Source organism: Aquarana catesbeiana, linkage group LG05, assembly GCF_042186555.1.
Source record: "Aquarana catesbeiana isolate 2022-GZ linkage group LG05, ASM4218655v1, whole genome shotgun sequence".
Lineage (NCBI taxonomy): Eukaryota > Metazoa > Chordata > Amphibia > Anura > Ranidae > Aquarana > Aquarana catesbeiana.
Genome location: NC_133328.1, coordinates 626,309,557 through 626,330,096, shown reverse-complemented (window position 1 = coordinate 626,330,096; position 20,540 = coordinate 626,309,557). Strand labels below are relative to the sequence as shown.

At 41.8% G+C, this 20,540-nt stretch overlaps 1 protein-coding gene across 2 annotated transcripts; it reads right to left on the bottom strand.

The window, feature by feature from the left end:
* Positions 1 to 445: 445 nt before the first annotated feature.
* On the bottom strand, positions 446 to 8,815 carry LOC141146172 (uncharacterized). Of its 2 annotated transcripts, XR_012244748.1 has the most exons (3): positions 8,669 to 8,799; positions 2,541 to 2,777; positions 446 to 1,514 (listed from the first exon to the last, which is right to left on the bottom strand). XR_012244748.1 is itself a non-coding variant. In XM_073632908.1 (2 exons), the coding sequence occupies exons 1-2, from the start codon at positions 8,723 to 8,725 to the stop codon at positions 786 to 788; spliced, it is 786 nt and encodes a 261-aa protein (XP_073489009.1). In that variant the 5' UTR covers positions 8,726 to 8,815; the 3' UTR covers positions 446 to 785. The 2 variants fall into 2 exon arrangements, 1 of the variants encoding a protein (XP_073489009.1); XM_073632908.1 differs by lacking the exon at positions 2,541 to 2,777 and having other exon boundaries at positions 8,669 to 8,815.
* Between the last annotated feature and the right edge of the window lie 11,725 nt (positions 8,816 to 20,540).

The following is a 20,540-nucleotide window of genomic DNA, read 5'->3' as shown; positions in this document are numbered from 1 at the left end:
AAATAAAATAGTGACATTGAAGGGCACATTAATATACATTAAAGCGTCTCTTCAGTCATTTTTAATTTCTATGAAATCTTCTGCCCTTGTTGTTTTAACTTTGGATAGTAAAACATTTTTTTTTTCTGCCAGTAAATACAATATTCAGCCCACTTCCTGTTTCTTGTCTGGTCATTAACCTAGGCTTATGACATCATGCACAGCTCTCTTTCTCTCTAACTCTTGTGAGAGTTCACCAGGAAGGGAGGGGGGATGGGTCATAAGAGGGCCAATGAGGGCAGGCGGAGCTGGAGGTGTGCCTCTGTGTAAATCCAGGAAGTGAACAGGCAGCAGCTTCAGCTGCCCACAGTTAAAATGGCTCCAGCCAGACTCAGTGGAGGGAGAATTCTGCAGCATATTTGGCAAGTACAGAATCACAGTATATATAAAATAATATGCAAAGTGGTTGGAGGGAAGTTTCAGAATGGCAAAGATGTTTTAATTACAAATTATGTGAGCAGACTGCAGTTCCTCTTTAAAGAGACAGTAACATAATTTTTTAGGTTTACAAACACTTTAACACACTGAAATGGACCAAACAAAGGTAGTTAATTTTTAAGCTTTACATACATTTTAAGAGTGATATTGGTTAATGTCCATATCAATTTATCAAATAGTTTTACCTTCTAAAAGAAAATTTCAAATTTTATTAGCCATATTTCCATATGAATTCATATTTCCAAAGATGAAGTAATTGATTTAGCTTATCTTTGTGTCATGTATGGCCTACCTAATTTATACTAAGTCTATTGACTTACTGGTTTCAGTATGTTGTGAATTGTACTGCAACTTTTTGGGTGGTTAAAACGCCCTTTGACAGAAATATCAGTAGAATCCACAGTGACTATTTTCGGAACTGAACTATGGACATGTCCACTTTTGAATTTAATTGTTGAAGAACTTGACATTCTTTCACCAGTATTTCCAGATAACATAACAGTGTTCGGTTTGTGATCTTGTGGGCCTTTGCCTTCTTCCGATAAATTATTTTCTACCTTAACTTCCTCCAGAGTCTTCTCGGCCATGCCAACTTTGTTTAAAGGATCTCTCTTCATGGGTCGATCATTCATGGCCTTCATCGTCTTGTCAGTTTTCTTAGAACTTTTTTTAGCCAGGTAGACCTCATCTTTCATCTTTTTGAGTTGCGCCTCCTTGACTTCTTCTGGGAGGTTGAGCGGAGCCAGCTTAATTGGCCGTCTCTGGAGATGTATGTTCGAGTTCTGGGTTTCCACTAAGGAAGATGGTTTCAAAGGCTCAAACTTTCTGCTGACCTTCTCGTTTGACACCAGTTCACTCCTAACGGAAGTCTTTAATGGGCTAGAGTTTACAGATTCGAGACTTGGATATTTGCGGTCTTTAGTTATTGCGGGAGGTAATGATGCTACGCAGGAGTTTTTACCCAGATTAGCCCTGTAGTTGTTACAGACTGGCACTTTCACATTCCCAGACCCACGTACTTCTAGTTTAGGTGAGATCTGCCAAGACACAGAAAGTAAAAATATTAATTGTTATGTATGGATTAAGTGATCTCTACACATGGGTTTCCATACCTGGAGAAACAATCTTTTAAGGAATTTGTCAAGAAAGATGTATGAGCAACCATTTTATGATACTTTTTTTACCCTAAGTGAAACTTATTGTTTAATTATAATTGGCATTTATTGATTGTTACACATTATACATGTCTTTCCCAAACTGGAAAAAGGAATTGGCTTCTCTCAGTTATTGGTTTTCGCTGGTTAGCAACTATGTAGCTACCCCCGTATACCATTGTTGTAACTATATTTACTGCCTTAAATTTATCAATCATGTACTATCGGTTAAATTAGATAGTTACGCTGTGCTTAAAATTGTAATGCACACTTCATCAGTGTGGGTACTGAAGTGCATATATTAAAATATAAATAGCTTAAAAAATATTAACATTGATCAATACGTACTTGTATTTATGCTATTTTTGTATGTATTTCGGGATCCAGACTGATTGGGTGTGCATTACATATTATCTAGCGCAGCATAATTGATACGTGATGTGACAGCCTAAATAAACAATAGTGTGAAAACTCAAATGCACAACTCAGTCCAAAGTGCTCATGTGCATAACTGTGTAAAATTCATAAAAAACCATAAAGCTTTGTAAAATACAAAAAAAAAGTCCATATATCATATATTGTGAATGTATCAAAGAACAAAGTGCTCATGTGCAAATAGGTGTCCTGCTGCATCACTAATGACCGTGCAGAATAGTCCATATGATCCAAACAGCTTGGTAGGCGATCAAAACGTGCCAAGGTGTCCTTTGCGACTTTGCATGCGACTTTGCAATTAAGCTCAGTCCAAGCACGCATATGAACCTCCTCTGGATTCAGAAAGGGTACTGGAATCCTGGACTCCTCAGTTTATATCTCCATATTATGCAAAAATTAGAGAGCTTGATAGTGTAATAGAGTTTCAAACGTTTTATTTTAACAAAGCAAAAAAAATCTTCCAGGGGTACTCACATTTTACAGGTGCACCTAGTGCACCACTCTATAATCAGCAATGAACGAATTGTATACCGAACAGGTATCGGGGTGATATGAGCCTCCTCCTAAGCAGACAAACTGCCTATCGTGCCATCCTGTCCCATCCCCAACGCGTGTCGATACCGGGATGACGTATCTTCTTCAGGGGGAAATTTGTGCTATCGGTTGACTGTTACTATGCTCTGTTACAAACAGTATCTTGGTTTGTTTCTCCTGAAAAAGCAGAATTATCCACAAAACATGTATTAGATTAACCGCCAACTACACCCTTAGTTTTCTTCACTATTAGTGATTTATGTTTTTTTATACAGTTCAAACTACATTCTGTCAATATGTGATAAATGTCATTTTATTTATGTGTTTGTCACAAATGTGAACATTTAGATTCTGTACCGATAAAAAATATTTTTATACTACTTCAGTTATGTAGCCATTGGGTACCGAGATAGTCCATTCCTTTGTCCTACCCCCCGGGGGCATTTGGGGGGTTGTCTCTTGTTTTCTATATTAAAATGGGAGGTATCATTATATATTTTGTGATTTACTACAAATTTCACCTCCAATTAGGGATGAGCTCGCGGTTCGAGTCAAACGTAAATCTGACTCGAACATTGGGTGTTTGCTCTCAAACAAACCGAACATATGGGGCACTGATTAGGTGGCACTGATAAGAAGGCACGAATATGCCGCACTTATGGGCACTGATAGGTGGCACTGATATGTGGCACTGATAGGCGGCACTGATAGGCGGCACTGATGGGTTGCACTGGTGGGCACTGGGCACAGATAGGCAGCACTGGTGGGCACAGATAGGCAGTACTGGTGGGCACAGATAGGTGGTACTGGTGGGCACAGATAGGTGGCACTGGTGGGCACGGATAGGCATCACAGATGTCCCAGCAACACGGCGCGGCCACGATTGCTGCGCGTCCCCCGGGGGGCGCGCGAGAGCGGTTGTTCTGGGCGGCTGTCATATGACGTCCACCCAGAACAAGAGCCGCGCTGCCATTTGACAGCTGGTGGGCGGGAAGAAGTTAAAGTAAATGGGACCCGAACGTCAAAAATCAAAAGTGCCCATTTTGGAGGCTTATATACAAGTAATTGGGCATACAATGGTTATAGGGGTCCGGGTACTGCCCGGGAGACATGTATCAATAAAAATAAAAGTTTGTGGAAAACGTCATTTTTAAATGAGCAGTGATTTTTTGATTTTTAAAGGGAAAGCATAAAAATGAAAAATTCCTTCCAATATACAGTCTACCTGTAAAGTGGCAGGTCTATACCATGTCTGGAATCTGCTGCAGAAATAATTGCATTTATAAAGTCAAGGAAAATTACATTTTCCCTGCAAGCTGCCTTTATTTTGCTCAGCAACAGCTGGGGAGCCAGTGTGTATGATAAGGCCACAATGTAGTGCACTGGGAAAAATTGGTCTTTGGGTGTCGGGGGCGCCTTTGCCACCGTAACTCTATAGAGGTACTCTTGATGAAAGCAAGAATTGGCCTTGCTGTAAAAAATTGCAACGATATGCACCTGTCATACAGGTGCAGAAAAACGACTCTTTGGGTGTTAATTGTGCCCATGAAACCTGTACCAAAAACATTCTTACAGATAAAATGATTGAACACCCTCAAAGCTAGGCAGCCTCGAGGTCCTGCAGAGATTCCACATACCAAAAAGACTTAATCAGTGACATCAGCATCAGGGGCTTCATAGCTGGTAATCCAGGACTGATTCATTTTTATAAAAGTCAAATGGTCCACAGAGTCTGTGGACAGACGCATTCTATGATCAGTAACAAAACCTCCTGCAGCACTGAATGCCCATTCTAAAAGCACGCTGGATGCAGGGTAGCCCAACAACTCAATAGCATACTGGGCAAGTTCTGGCCAGTGGTCTATTCTCATGACCCAGTAAGTCAGTAGATCGTCAGCTGGAAAGCTCTCCATCTCTGTTTTCGCCCCCAGGTAATCATCCACCATGTGATGCAGACGCTCCCGATGGGATGTGAAAGCTGACAGCCCTGGGTGGCGAGGACTAAAAAAATTCCAAAATGCCTCACTTAAGCGGGCGCCTTTTTATTACATTCCTCTCTTGACCAACAGAAGACTCAAAACTACATTTTCCACGACACTGTAACCTACTGGAGTCAGGAAAAATGTTCAATAAAATCCTCTTTAACGTTTCCTCAAGAGATTTTATCTTCTGCACTATCTGTGGGGACGTTATGAGTTCTGAGACCTTCCCCTGATAACGGTGGTCAAGGAGGGTTGCCAACCAGTAATCATTCTTCTCCTTTATGCCACGTATTCTTGGGTCCTTTCACAAGCTTTGAAGCATGAGGTTGCCCATGCACCTCAAATTTGCTAAGGCCTAGGGACCTCACTCCTTTCAAACTCCTATGCACCAGTCTTGAACCTCAAAGACACCTCATCTCAACCATTCATGCTCTTTTCTATCCACCTAATGACACCAAGGAAGACATTTTAATCAGACAATGGGAAACTGATTTGAATCTCTCCCTTACCCCTGATGAGTGGAAAAACATACACAACCACATTCACAAAGGCTCAATCAATGTATCGATCCAAGAATGCAGATACAAAATATTTACAAAATGGTACAGGACCCCTGACAAAATTAATAAATTTATACCGAACATTTCTCCTAAATGCTGGAGATGTAACACAGCCAGAGGCACTCTCCTACACATTTGGTGGGAATGCCCCCTCATCCAATCGTATTGGTCTGAAATCCACCGCCTAATCACACATATAACGACTTTTACTCCGGACTATACTCCGGCTCAATTCCTACTCCACCACACCTCCATTCCTCAACGTATATACAAGAAGTCGCTGGTTCTACATCTCATCAATGCAGCAAATCTGTGCATCCCAGTCCATTGGAGAAGCACGTCCCCTCCCTCGATTGCTGAATAGATCCGAAGAGTGGACAGATTGGCTGAGATAGAAAACCTCATACACCAATCTGCTGATACTCCATCTAAATACAGGGAAACTTGGGCTTGCTGGGCCCATTTTAAAGAATCACAACAGACCCCTACCCCCACCAGTCGACCACCCACTGATTCTGAAGGCAATGTAAGGCCATGCACAACTGAGCACATAAACACATAAATTAGCATATTCCCAACCCTGACCTTCCATCTCCCTTCTGTCTCCCTCTCTCACACAGACAACTCCTAATTGTATGTATTCAAGTTGCATCATCTCATCCTAGGGAATTCCCCAGTTAGATGGGAACCCTTCCTCTACAAGCACACCGAACCGACATTCATAGCCAGAAGACACCTGTATATACCCTCCCTGGGCACAGGTAGATCCCATTAGGGGTGCTCAGGACTGAGGGTTGAACTACCATGGTCGGCAAAGCATTACACGACTCTTTTTCATTACTGATCTCCTACTTTGACTAAGACACACCCCCAACAAGCAGGTTTTATGCTAACAGTCTCACAATCTATTTGGCTTAACTAGCAACTCCCGCTAACACATCAAGGATTGGTCAGAGACTTACGTAACCACGGACGTAGACTGTTTATAACCTCCAAGATTTTTACCCTACAGGTTGCTTATTTATGCCTCAACTACATTTCTTATGTAATATAATTTTGCTCACTCTTCATGATGTATGTTGACTCTGTCTAACACATATCCTTATATTATAACAGTTGATGTACTGAACTTTTTTGTATATGTGAAAACTTAATAAAATACTTTAAAAAAAAAAAAAAAATTTGCTAAGGCTTGAGAAGCAGACTCCTTGGGGTCACTCAGAATGACAGCATCTGGAACCATTGCTTACAGATTGACACATGTCTTCCTCTTCTTTGAAGCCTATGAAAGTGCCAGAATCCTCCTCCTCATCCTCCTCCCCTCTCTCCTTCTGTGTGTTCTGTGACATAGGAATGGTGGTGTCTGGATAAAGTGGGCCTTGAGAGGAAAGGAGGTCCTCCTCTTCCTCCTGCTGCTCTGTCTCCAGTGCCCTGTCCATAATGCCACGCAGAGTCTGCTCCAGCAGGAACACAATAGGGATTGTGTCACTGATAAACTAGCAGTAACGCACGCAAAACTATATGGCGTTAAACTGACAATAATGCACACAGAAGTTAATGGCGGTAAACTGGCAGTAACGCACAAAACTATATGGCGTTAAACTGGCAGTAAAGCACACAGAACTATATGGCGTTAAACTAGCAGTAATGCACGCAAAATTATATGGCGTTAAACTGGCAGTAATGCACACAAAACAATATGGCATTAAACTTTCAGTAACGCACACAAAATTAGATGGTGTTAAACTGGCAGTAACGCACACAGAACTATATGGCATTAAACTGGCAGTAACGCACGCACAAAATGATATGGCATTAAACTGGCAGTAACGCACACAGAAGTAAATGGCATTAAACTGGCATTAATGGACACAGCAGAAAATGGCCCTACTCTAGCTATATACTAATGTTGAGATTACTGACACAGTGTCACTACACTACAGTGAAACTATCTGAACTGTTCCTACTCTAGCTGCACAACATGCAAAGCTGAATGATGTTCCTCCTCACTACACTCACACTATCCCTAGACTGACACTAAGCTAATATTCTACACTGACAATTGCAGCAAAATAGCACAGTATAGCACACTAACTAACTAATAGCCATGAACAGAGCCTTGTTCTATCTCTCTCCACACCGAAATCACGCTGAAAATGGCTGCTATTGAAAGAATACTTTTATACTGTTGGGCGGGAATGAGCCATGATTGGATAAAGTCATGATGACAGTGTCCAATCATGACTCTGACAGTGCTCTGTGCCCTGATTGGCTGAAGCTTTCACTGCTTCAGCCAATCAGGGCTTGCAATGCACTGTTCAGCGCCGCAATGCATTGTGGTTGGTTCAGGGGGGGCAAACAAAGGGTCGAACGACCCGTTTGTTTGGCTGTTCACCGAAAACAAGAGATCAGCCCGAACTTTTGCTCGGGCCGAACCGTTCGCCCATCCCTATTCTCAAGCAACAAGGCTTTCTTTCTTTCTTTCTTTCTTTCTTTCTTTCTTTCTTTCTTTCTTTCTTTCTTTCTTTCTTTCTTTCTTTCTTTCTTTCTTTCTTCTCTCTCTCTCTTAATCCACCCTCCCCTCCAGTGAACTCTTAATACTTCCAGAAAGAGGGGCCATCTGTTTATTTGACTTCCTAGTCATAAGGTATTTTGTATTTATCTTTCTCTCACTCATTGTTTTTCTATTCTCTCCTCTCCTTCTCTATCTCTTGTTTCCCCCTCTGTCATTCTCGCTTTTCTAACCCTCTTTGTCTTTCTATCCTTTTCTCTTTCCTCTCTCTATCCATTTTTCTCTTTTCTCTTCTCTCTCCTTTCGCCTTTCTCTCTCTTTCTCTCCCCTTCTATCTCATTCTCTTGCTATATTTCTTTCTATCCACTATTTCTATCCCCTCCCCCCCACCATTCTCTATTCTTTTTTATTTTTTCCTTCCCCTTCTATCTCTTTCTCACCCCTCCTTTCTTTATTTCTGTCTATTCTTTCTCACTCCCTCTTTCTTTCCAGCCTTGTGTCCCTCTCCCCTTCTCTCTTCCTCTCTATTTTCTCTCTCTCTCTTTTTCTCCTTCTCTCTCTCTCTCTCTCTCTCTCTCCCCGTCCCTTCTCTTCCTCTCTCTTTTTTCTCTATCTCTCTTCCCACTCACTTCTCCCTGACACACTCTCTCTTTCTCTCTATTTTTCTCCCCCCTCTCTCTCTCTCTGCCCCCCCAATCTATCCCTCTTTTTCTCGATCTCTCTTCAATCTTTCTCTCCCTCTCTCTCTTCCTCTCTTTTCATTTTCTCTCCCCTTTCCCTCTCTCTCGCCCTTTCCCTTCCTCTCCCTCTTTCCCTCTCTCTCCCCCTCCACCCCTTCCCCCCACTCTCTCCCCCTTTCTCTCTCTGCCTTTCTCTCTCCCCCTTTCTCTCTCCCCCTTTCCCTCTCTCTCCCCTCCCTCCCTCTGCCCCCCCTTCTCTCTCTCTTTATCTCTCTTCAGTCTTTCTCTCCCTTCAGTGCCTTTTCCTCTTTCTTCGGTGAAGTCTAATACTCACAGAATGGGACACCATCTGTCTCGGTGACTTCCCGCTCCTCTCATACTTGGTCTCCATCTCTGGCTCCCCTCTTCCAGCAGTCGGTTATCATGCTCCTTGGTACATGTCTGCGTAAAACTCTGAATGCCAAGTTCCAGAACAGACATAAGAGATTAGACCAGAAAGGATTAAGGTCAGTATTTATAGAATCCACTTAGCGAAAGTGGTCAAGATGGAAGACCTGCTGTGATGACACAAAGACATGGAGGCCCCATTGACAGAGTTAGCATGTTCTTCACCTTGTAGATGTGAGAGCCTCTTTATAATAACCTGTGACATTCGGGATAACAGGGAATGATACAAGTGTGACTATTGTATACATGAAGAAAGTAGTATCTATATTCTTAGAACAGTGGAATATGATACTGGCAAGAGGTATAACTGGTCAAAACTTTCTGTTTCATTAAAAGGGACATAGACTTGAAAGGCATACAAAAAAGAGACATACAAGACAAGAGCTATAAGGAAAGAGAATGTGAACAATCCTTTTGCCTGTTTGGAAACCATCAACTTAGGGCCTTGGAACGGTGCTGGGTAGCCTGGTTCAACTATACCGATCAATACATACCTGAACATTTAAATAGTAATGCTGATGCACTTTCCCAGTTTCCCATGACAAATCATAAGAGACATTGATCGGATTTTGGAGGAATATGAGGTCATCCCCTCCAATGTCAATCTTGGCGATTCATTTGCTTTATCAACTCTGCAAGGTAGCTAGTGCCAACAATCTGGTCCTGCAATTCATACACCAGGGTAGTGGGTTGAATTGTAAAGATGAGATTCTGATATCTCCCAGCTTATGGAATACTGGTCATGAAATTAGACATCTGATCATCTGGAAGGGATTCAACTTTTGCCAACATTGTGATGGGTTACCAACTTGGGTGCACAAGGCATTTCAAGTGTGCCAGAGCTGTGCCGGTCAAAAAGGGAACACAAAGTGCACCACTCCCCTTGTTCTGAAGACTGGGGGGGACCATTTGAGCTGCAAACTATGGAATGTCTTACTGTAGCTGAGATGTTCTCTGGGCACCATTATCAGGGTGTTCTATGAAAGTGTTGAATAGGGAATGTACAGCACAGTAAATATGGAGATACATTGGAGGGGTCAAGGCCCAATATTACTATCGACCCCTGATCTCTGCGTCACTTACTACTGACCTCGAACTCTACACCATTTACTAATGACCCTGAGTCACTACTGACCTCTGAACTGTGTCCCTTACTACTGACCTCTGAACTCTACATCACTTACTACCAATCCCTACACTCTGCCACATACTACTAACCCCTGAACTTTGCATTACTTACTATTGACCCCTGAACGCTGTGTCACTTAGTACTGACCCCCTAATCTCTGCATCACATACTACTGACCTCTGAACTCTGCATCACTTACTAATGACCTCTGAACTCTATGTCATTTACTCTTGACCCCTGAACTTTGTATTACTCACTACTGACCTCTATGTCACTTACTACTGACCGCTGAACTCCGTGTCACTTACTACTGACCCTTATGCCGCGTAAACACGGCCGGACTTTATGGCAGACTAGGTCCGACGGTCTTCCAGACGGACTTTCCGAACGAACGGACTTCCCTACACACGACCGGATTTTCTGGCAGACTAGGTCCGCCGGTCTTCCCGACGGACTTTCGACGGAGTTACAGCGGACTTCTGAATGAACGGACTTGCCCACACACGGACTAAAGTAATTTTGAACGTGATGAGGTACGACGGAACTAGAAAAGGAAGTCAATCTCAGGGCTTTTATCGCTTTAACGTCGTAGGGCATACCAGGCCCTCAGGTCTGGTATGGGTTTTAAGGGGAACCCCCTACGCCGAAAAAAACGGCGTGGGGGTCCCCCAAAATTTATACCAGATGACATTTTCGCTTCTTTCTCGCGCTCTCTGCAATAGGAAAATGTGTTTTACCTATTGCAGAGAGCGCAAGATTATACCCTGTCGCCGAGAACCAGCGCGATGGGATCGCGCTGGAAACATTCTCGCAGGCAGGTGCTGTAGCTGCCCTTGCGTTGTATTTGGTCCGTCGGAAAAGCATACAGACGAACGGGCTTCCCGATAGGAACTGGATCTGGCGGAAAGATTAGAAACATGTTTCAAATCTAAAGTCCGGCAGATTTTCGACCGAAAAGGTCAGTTGGAAGTCCGATGAAGCCCACACACGGTCAGATTGTCCGCCGGATTCGGTCCGTCGGACCAGTCCGGTCGAAAAGTCCACTCGTGTGTACAGGGCATTACACTCTGGTCACGTACTACCGACCACTGAACTCTGCGTCCCCACTACTGACCTCTGCAATCTGCATTGCTTACTGCTGACCCCTTAACTGTATGTCACTTACCACTGAGCTCTGCATCATTTATACTGACCAATGAACTCTGCGTTATTTACTTCTACACCTGGGTCACTTACTACTGACTTTTGAACTCTGCATAACTTACTACTGACCCCTGTATCACTTACTCCTGAGCCCTGAACACTGCATCATTTACTACTGGCCCCTGAACTCTGCATTACGCACGACTGACCTCTGAACTTCATGTCACTTACTACTGACCTCTGAACTCCATGTCACTTTTACTGACCTCTGAACTCCGTGTCATTTACTACTGACCTCTGAACTCCATGTCACTTACTACTGACCTCTGAACTTAGGAGTCACTTACTACTGAGCCCTGAAATCTGCACCGCTTACTGCTGACCCCTTAACTCTGCATCATTTACTACTAACCCCTGAACTCTATGTCACTTACCACTGACCTCTAAGCTCTGCATCATTTATGGTGACTAACGAACTCTGCGTTATTTACTTCTACACCCTGGGTCACTTACTACTGACTTTTAAACTCTGCATAACTTACTACTGACCCCTGTATCACTTACTCCTGACCCTTGAACTCTGCATCACTAACCACTAATCTTTGAACTCTGCCTCACTTACTACTTATCCCTGAACTTTGCATCACTTACTACTGACCCTAGAACTCTATCTGAACATGAAATTGTCCAAAATGTAGGGCGGCACAGTGGTGTAGTGGGTAGCACTCTCACCCAGCAGTAAGAAGGGTCGCTGGTTCGAATCCCAATCACGACACTACCTGCCTGGAGTTTGCATGTTCTCCCTGTGTCTGCGTGGGTTTCCTCCGGGTACTCCGGTTTCCTCCCACACTCCAAAGACATGCTGGTAGGTTAATTGGATCCTGTCTAAATTGTCCCTAGTATGTATGAATGTGAGTTAGGGACCTTAGATTGTAAGCACCTTGAGGGTAGGGACTGATGTGAATGTACAATGTATATGTAAAGCGCTGCGTAAATTGACGGCCCTATATAAGTACCTGAAATAAATAAATAAACATAAATAAAATCTCTTGGTATGCTGACGCCTTAAAGGGGTTGTAAAGGTAAAAATTTTTTCACCTTAATGCATTCTATGCATTAAGGTGAAAAAACTTTTGACAATACCGCCGCCCCCAGCCCCCCCGTTTTACTTACCTGACGCCTCGAATCTCCGCTGCTCGTTCCCGTCATCTCTATTGCAGCTCAGCCTGGTCGCTGAGCAGCTCCTAAACCTTGTGGACAGCCTTCCCAGAAGAGTTGAAGCTGTTATAGCTGCAAAGGGTGGGCCAACTCAATATTGAACCCTACGGACTAAGACTGGGATGCCATTAAAGTTCATGTGTGTGTAAAGGCAGGTGTCCCAATACTTTATAATATATAATGTATATACCATAGTTTATGGACTATACCTTTTATACAGACTAAATAATAAACACCAATTTGGATTATTTTCACCAAAGAAATGTAGCAGAATACATTTTGGCCCAAATTTATGAAGAAAGATCATTTATTTGCAAAATTTTATAATAGAAACAAAGACATTTTCAAATATATATAACATGTAGACGCTCTAACTTTCACACAAGCCAATCAATATACACTTATTGTTATTTTTGTTTTACAAAAGACATGTAGCAGAATACATTTTAGCCAAAATTGACGAAGAAATTCGATTTTTTAATTTTTTTTTTTATTGGATATTAATTAACTGTCTTTTTTCATATACATATACAAAATAAAAAACCCAGTGGTGATAAAAATAAGTAATTGTGTGAAAAAATGATATAAATTTTGTGTACAGTGTTGTATGACCGTGCAATTACCAGTTAAAGTAGCGCAGAGCTGAATAGCAAAAAAATGGCCTGGTCATCAAGGGGGGTAAAAATCTTCCAGAGGGGAAGTGGTTAACCTGTGTGCCCCAGACAACAAGTAATTAAATATCAGTTTAGATCAGTATTTTAAAGCAAAAGGGGTTGCCCCCCCCCCCCCCCTTCATATCTTATACAAAATGTATATAAAACATATCATTATCATTTATATGAAATCATACAGCTATTACACAGAATAAATGAGAGTTTATATTGTTGGACAGCATGAAAATACACCTCCTCGCCTTCTGGGTGTTCTGTGACCGTGTACCATGGATGACTGAATCTCATCATCTAAGGTCACCGAAGGTCAAGTATCTCACGCCATGTAAAAGTGCAGGTCAATGGGGAGAGGTCAGAGGTCACAGGTGAAAATACCGCCAGCGAGGAGAGACTCACTAGAAGAGATCAATCCTATTTAGATGACATTTACTTTTCTAACCATTGCATAGCATTAAATATTTGCTTTTTTTTTAAATTATTTTTTTTTTTTTAATAATAATAAAATACCTTTTTTATTCTTTGTTTTTGTTTTGTTTTTTTCTCTGAGTGCTGCTGATCTCCTCCTGCCTCTTTCAGCCCCTTCCAGTCTAAATGCACTCCCTCTAGCATCAGCGGCACATCATTGCTTCCTAAGCTCAGGTTCACACTGGGCTTAGGAAGCCGTATCGCCAAAAAATGGCCTGGTCATTATGGCGGGTTAAACCTTCCGGGGCTGAAGTGGTTATAGAGTCATTGTAATTTGATGACGATTTTTCTTTTGTTTGTTCACGTTGCTGCATTCAAAATAATTTTTTTTTTTTTAATTTTCGGTTCGATTGGTTCAAAATTGATCCATTCGAACGTTGCGAATAAAAGAAAAAAAAAAAAAGGTAAATTCTAAGAGAATTTGACAAAAGACAAAACAAATTTCGAACCTGTATCCTGAATATGAATTGAATGAATTAACCAAATTTAACTTAAATAAATAACTAGATTGACAAGTCTAAACGAAACAAGACATTTTTTTTTTCTTTATGCACATGTCTAATAAGAATGAAGGTTGATACATAAGCTTGATACATAACATTAAAGCCTGGTATATAACATTGATACATAAGAATGAAGGTTGATACATAAGATTAAATATTGATATATATAAGGTTGATACATAAAATTAAAGATTGGTACATAAGATTGATACATAAGGTTAAAGGCTAATACATATGATTAAGGGCTGATATATAAGATCGACATAAAATTAAAGGTTGATAAAGATATGATTGATACATAAGAGTAAAGGCTGGTACATAAGATTGATACATAAGGTTAAAGGTTGATAAATATATGGTTGATAAGATAAAAGGTTGGTACATAAGATTAATACATAAGGTTAAAGCTTAATACATAACGTTAAATGTTGATAAATAATATTGATATGTAAGAATAAACCTGCCACCTGCCCTACTCTATTAGATTGTAAGCTCTTCTGAGCAGGGCCCTCTTAATCCTCTTGTATTTTATTGTATTATAACTGTATTGTCTCCCTTTTGTATTGTAAAGCGCTGCTTGTTGGCGCTATATAAATCCTGTATAATAATAATAATAATAATAATAATAATAAAGGTTGACACATAAGAGTGATACATAGAGTTAAAGGTTGATACATAGGATTAACACATAAAAATTAAGGTTAATACATAACATTGATACATAATATTGATACATAGGATTAAAGGTTGATACGTAAAACTGATACATAAAATTTAAGGCTAATATATATCAGGTTGATAGAAAACATTTAAGGTTGCTACATAAGATTGATACACAAGGTTAAATCTTGATACATAAGATTGATACATAAGGTCAAAGGTTGATACATACGATTGATACATAAGGTTATCTCTGTATTACTTAGCAAATATTTGACTCTTGGTTAGAAGAATGTCAATCCAGCTGCTTAATGACCAGCAGAACTACATCCAGGTGGATGGTTATAGCAGCCCAAATATTTGGAATTCTTTTTAGGCACTTTTATGGCTGACATATCCCTGCCACTAGTGATGAGCCAAGAGTTCGGTCTGATGAATTTCCAAGGTTTACCCATTTGGCCCCTGTTTGAGTTGAACATCATATTGATAGAAGAGGTACTTCTACTGCTTCTATACATGAAAGCTTCCCGCTGTCACTGGTTCCTAAGAAAGCCGTGTGTGCTTGCACCCACCTTGTCCCTAGAAACCTCTGATGTCACCAGGAATCCCCACCAACCATGTAAGTAAAGGGGCAGGGATAGCATTGGCATCACTGCCAAAATATGGCCAATGTCCACATCGGCTCAATGATGTAACCACCATCCCTGCCCCTTCTCTTATATAGCTGATAACAGCTCAGGGAGCTGCCATTCAGCTAGTGGTACTGGTGGAATCAGTCATGTGCGGCGGGTCGTCTGTTTTTTTTTTTTCTCAGCGAGTCACCAAGTAGCACAAGAAACATCTCATGATGGGTAAAAGCAAAGAGCTTTCTCAAGACCTTCACAACCTTCACAAACGAATCAGGGAAGAAGAATACTTGCAATTAATGTCCAAGGATTGATCAGAGTTTGATCGATGAGCTGGGTAACCGATTCTCAAACTTGGCAGATGTTCCTGCTTGGGTGGTAAAAGGAGAACTGACCATTGTCTTGGCAGCTCCTCTTTTCTGTCAGATCAAAGGGGTGTTGACCGCGACCAGTGACCAATCGTCTGGTCATCTTGTTTAGGGGTTGGTTGCTGGGAGGTGTCTACACTCATGACCATGTCCCAGGTACACTTTGTGATACATATTCATATCTCTGCATCTATAGTGTTTACAGACTGCAAATATCCATAATATTGTTCAGCGTAAAACCTGTATGATAATAAACTTCTGAATGTTCCAGTGAGCGCTGTTGGGGCCATAGTCTGGAAGTGGATAGAACATAATTTCACCATAAAATGGCCACGAACAGGATTTCTGACAGGGAAAAGAATTATCAGAAGAGTTGTCCAAGAGCCAAGGACCACTTGTTGAGCGCTTCAGAAAGCTTCAGAAAGACCTGGAATTAGCAGGTACAATTGTGTCAAAGAAAACAATAAGTAATGCACTCAACCACAATGGCCTGTATGCATACTCACCACACAAGACTCCATTGCTGAAGAAAAAGCATGTTGAAGCTCGTTTAAAGTTTGCTGCACAACATTTAGACAAGCCTGTGAAATACGGGGAGAATATAGTCTGGTCAGATGAGACAAAAATTGAACTCTTTGGATGCCATAATACACACCATGTTTGGAGGTTAAATGGCACTTCACATCATCCCAAAAACACCCCCCATACCAACAGTGAGGTTTGGAGGTGGGAACATCATGGTGTGGGGCTGTTCCTCAGCATACGGTACTGGCAAACTTCATATCACTGAAGGAAGGATGAATGGAAAAATGTGCCAAGATATTCTTGATAAAAATCTGCTGCCATCTACCAGGATGATGAAGATGAAAGGGAGGGAGGACATTTCAGCAAAGACAATGATCCCAAACACAAAGCCAAGGGAACTCTCCATTTCAAAGAAAGAAAATAAAGCTGCTAGAATGGCCCAGCCAATCACCTGACTTGAATCCAATAGAAAATCTATGGAAAGAACTAAAGATCAGAGTTCATATTCCTGCCAAACTGCAACATCCCATGGGTGACCCCACTATTCGCTTCTGGTGTCACCTGCCTTCCCTCAGGACAATGAAGAAGCATCCTCACATTGCTGATTTCCCCCAGTAATCTGTCTAAACATTTCCCCTTCGATCCCCCAGTGCCTGAAAACAAGACGGCTCTGCCCAATGTACCTGAACGCCTCAGAGTAAAGGGCCTCCCAATGTTTTCCTGAACTGTACTAAAGAAATGTTCTTTTTGCTTAACCACTTACCCACTGGGCACTTAAGCCCTCTTCCTAACCAGACCAATTATCAGCTTTCAGTGCTCTCTTAATTTGAATGACAATTACTCAGTCATGCGACATTGTATGAAATTTTTGTCCTTTTTTTCGCACAAATAGAGCTTTCTTTTGGTGGTATTTATTCACCACTTCGGTTTTTATTTTTTGCGCTACAAATAAAAGAAGACTGAAATTTTGGAAATAAAATGCATTTTTATTCGTTTCTGTTATAAAATTTATCAAATTAATAATTTTTCTTCATACATTTTGGCCGAAAGTTATACTGCTACATTTTTTTTGGTAAAGCTACCCCAAATAAGTTATAGAGTCTACAAGCTATGGTGGCAACCATTGAAAACTGATCACACCTGATGTACTGATGGCCTATCTCATTTCGTGAGACCCTAACAAGCCAGGAAAGTACAAATACCCCCCCAAATGACCCCCTTTTTGGAAATTAGACATTCCAAGGTATTTAGTAGGAGGCATGGTGAGCTTTTTCATGTTGTAATTTTTTCCCACAATTCTTTGCAAAAAATGAAGATTTTTTTTTTGTATTTATTTATTTTTCACAAAATTGTCATATTAACAGGTTATTTTTCTCACATGGCAGATGCATACTTACAACTACATCCCAAAACACATTCTACTCCTCCTCCTGAGTACGGTGATACCACATGTGTGGGACTTTTTCACAGCCTGGCCACATACAGAGGTGTTCTAGGGACATAAATTACACATATATTTTCCTGACAACCTATCACAATTTTGAAGGCTCTGGAGCACCAGGACAGTGGAATTATCCACAAACTGACCCCATTTTGGAAAGAAAACACCCCAAGGTATATTCTATGAGGTATAATGAGTCTTTTCAACATGTCATTCTTTTTCACATGTTTTTGGAAAATGTGGAAAGAAATTAAAAATGCATTTTCCTACGCATTTTTTTTTTACATTTTTATGGCACTGACGGGCACTGATGAGGATCCACTGATGGGGTGGCACTGAGGAGCACTTACTGATGGGCACTGTATTGGCACTAATGGGCATTTTAGTGGCACTGTAAAGCACAAATGTAGCACTGATGTAGCACTGTAGGGCACTGATGTGGCACTGTAGCCTACAGTCTGTAGGGCACTGATGTGGCACTGTAGAGCACAGATGGGGGACTGATGGGGCACAGATGTGCACTGATGAGGCACTGTACAGCACAGAAGTGGCACGGGTGGGGCACTGCTGGGGCAGATATGGGGAACAAATGTGCATTGATGGGGCACTAACGTGGCACTGTAGATCACTGATGTGGCACAGATGTGCACTGATGGGGCACTGACATGGCACTGTAGTTTACTGATGTGGCACAGATGTGCAATGATGGGGCACTGCTGGGTCACTGATGTGACACTTTCTATCTCATTTGGACACGTGTTGCAACAATATATCACTTTATTTCTGTATGGACCTGTATGGAAATCTTATGAACTGACTACTGTCACTTTATTTCATTTCACATGTTATATTATTATTTTTGTATTTAGCGTGGCAATTATTGTTTAGATGTGTGAAAGGGGCCTTATACTTTACTGCTGGCTTCCAATGTATCATTTTATGATGGTAATTCAGTAGATGGAACATGAATCCAAAATTGCTTTTATATGGCTCAACCATTACCCTGCCTGAGCATTGCTTCCGTCCGTAGAGTTTTACTGTACATCTTTTAATCTCTCGAATTGCAGGACAGACTCAGACATCAGGTAATAAAAGGGAAAAAAGAGGCGCGATGATCCAAAGAACAATGTTATTTCATTCTCTACGGGATGCTACACGAACATAGAGATGGTAAAGAGGTTGCGGAAAAGCTAGGTCTGGGTTCTCTGACCTCAGGGGTCTCGGAGATGTCCCCCCCTATGCTGCCCCGGTACTTACACTCAGCACATTGTGTATGCCCAGAGCAGAGGTTGCTGAGCTCAGGATCTCTAATGTTGGTCTTTGTACCCCAGGGGGTACTTCCGTCACGGTCAGGGGTACTTCTACTTGTCAATATTAATGCATCAAAAGACTTCTGAGTTTTAGAAGTATGGAGTAATGGAGGACAGAAGCGGTGTAAATATTTAGAAACAGAATGGATTGTTTGGAAACATTTTATATCTTCATAGGGAGTTAGCCTAGAACGCTGTGCGGGAAACCCCCAATCTGTGCACATTTCCCACGCCGCGTTCAAAACATACTGCAGTTGCGATCTGCAACGGGTGTCAAAGGTAAATTAAAGCGGAGTTCCAGCCTGGGGGAAAAAAATAAATAAAAGTCAGCAGCTACAAATACTGTAGCTGCTGACTTTTAAGCTGGGTTCACGCCATTGCAAATTGGATGCGGATTTCCCACATCCAATACACAATAGCAGGAGGTTTTGACCAGCTCTCTATGGAGCCGGTTCACATATCTCTGCTGCGGCTCCAGTGTGTTTCAGGTCAAAAATTTGGGCTGAAATCAGACCTGAAACGGTGAACGGGGACACACCGGACCCCTGTTTGGAGCTGCATGCGGCGATGATGTGAACCCAGCCTAAATATAAGGACACTTACCTGTCCAGGGAGCCCGCAATGTGCCCCCCCCCCCCAAGCCAATTTGTCCATCGGCTTGGGTGCAGGCGCCACCATTGCAAGTAAGGGAAACTGGCAGTGAAGCCTTTGGGCTTCACAGCCAGTTTCCTACTGCGCATGCGTGAGTCGCTCTGCGCATTCTGAATGGTCCTGTCATCTTCTGGAACACACACAGGTTCCATAAGGCAACAGGGGGGGGGAGGAAGCGGGCCGGATAAAACTGCTAAAGTGACGTACCCCTGCTGCAGCGACATGGGACGGAAGTCCCAAAGAAAACGTGTCAAAAAGGTACGAAAAAGAAAAAAAAATATCCAAAAACGAGAAGGGTGTTCTTTTGTTTGAGACTGGGTTCTCTTTTTGCCTAGAATGCCGCTTTAAAGTGTTACTAATCCCACAACAGTAAAATCAGTCTGTATATGCAGTAAAGCATGCTTGTTATACTCACTGTGGAACCTAAGGGGTTAATCCTCTGCATTGTGTAAAAAGGCTGTTTGATCCTGTCTTCTCTGATCCTCCCCTTCTTTTACTATACACAATCCTTCTGCTAATAGAAAATAGCCTTGGAGGTACTCTGCACATGCTCAGTTTGGTGTGTACTGCTAGAGAGTTTTTTTTTTTATGGGAGGGTGCCTGTGGTCAGCACAGGGCCAACCAGCACTATCCAGACAGAGTGTCAGGAGTCATGCAGCCTCATAGGACAATCAGAAGAGAATGAAAACTCCTCCTACAAGCTTTAACCAGACACTAATAGAAGTCACAAGTCTGCTATACCCTGCTGATGGGAAAGGTATTTAGCCGTTTATATTTACAAAAAAATATTTGTGTCCTCTGTAATGTGGGAGACCAAATATAGTGAATGCAGGGTCTTGGGTTTAGTAACACCCAAGGCTGGTGCAAGGATTTTTGTCTACACAGGCACCCTAAAGTGACTGCCTAACTTGCTGGCCCTGGTGACACCCCAAATGCAGAGTGTTTGACTGCACCGGATCATATGGTAGAAAAGTACCATGTGATCCAGTTCCAGTCCTTTTACAAAAGTAGTTCATGCACTACTTTCAGTGCGATGAAGTGTGATTAGA

What these genes read in the sequence shown, in the direction of transcription:
- LOC141146172 (XM_073632908.1), bottom strand. Translation starts at nt 8,725, where the DNA reads ATGGAGACCAAGTATGAGAGGAGCGGGAAGTCACCGAGACAGATGGTG. An exon ending in GACAGATGGTGTCCCATTCT is followed by an intron (nt 1,515 to 8,668) that starts GTGAGTATTAGA and finishes GTGTCTTGGCAG; the next exon opens with ATCTCACCTAAACTAGAAGT.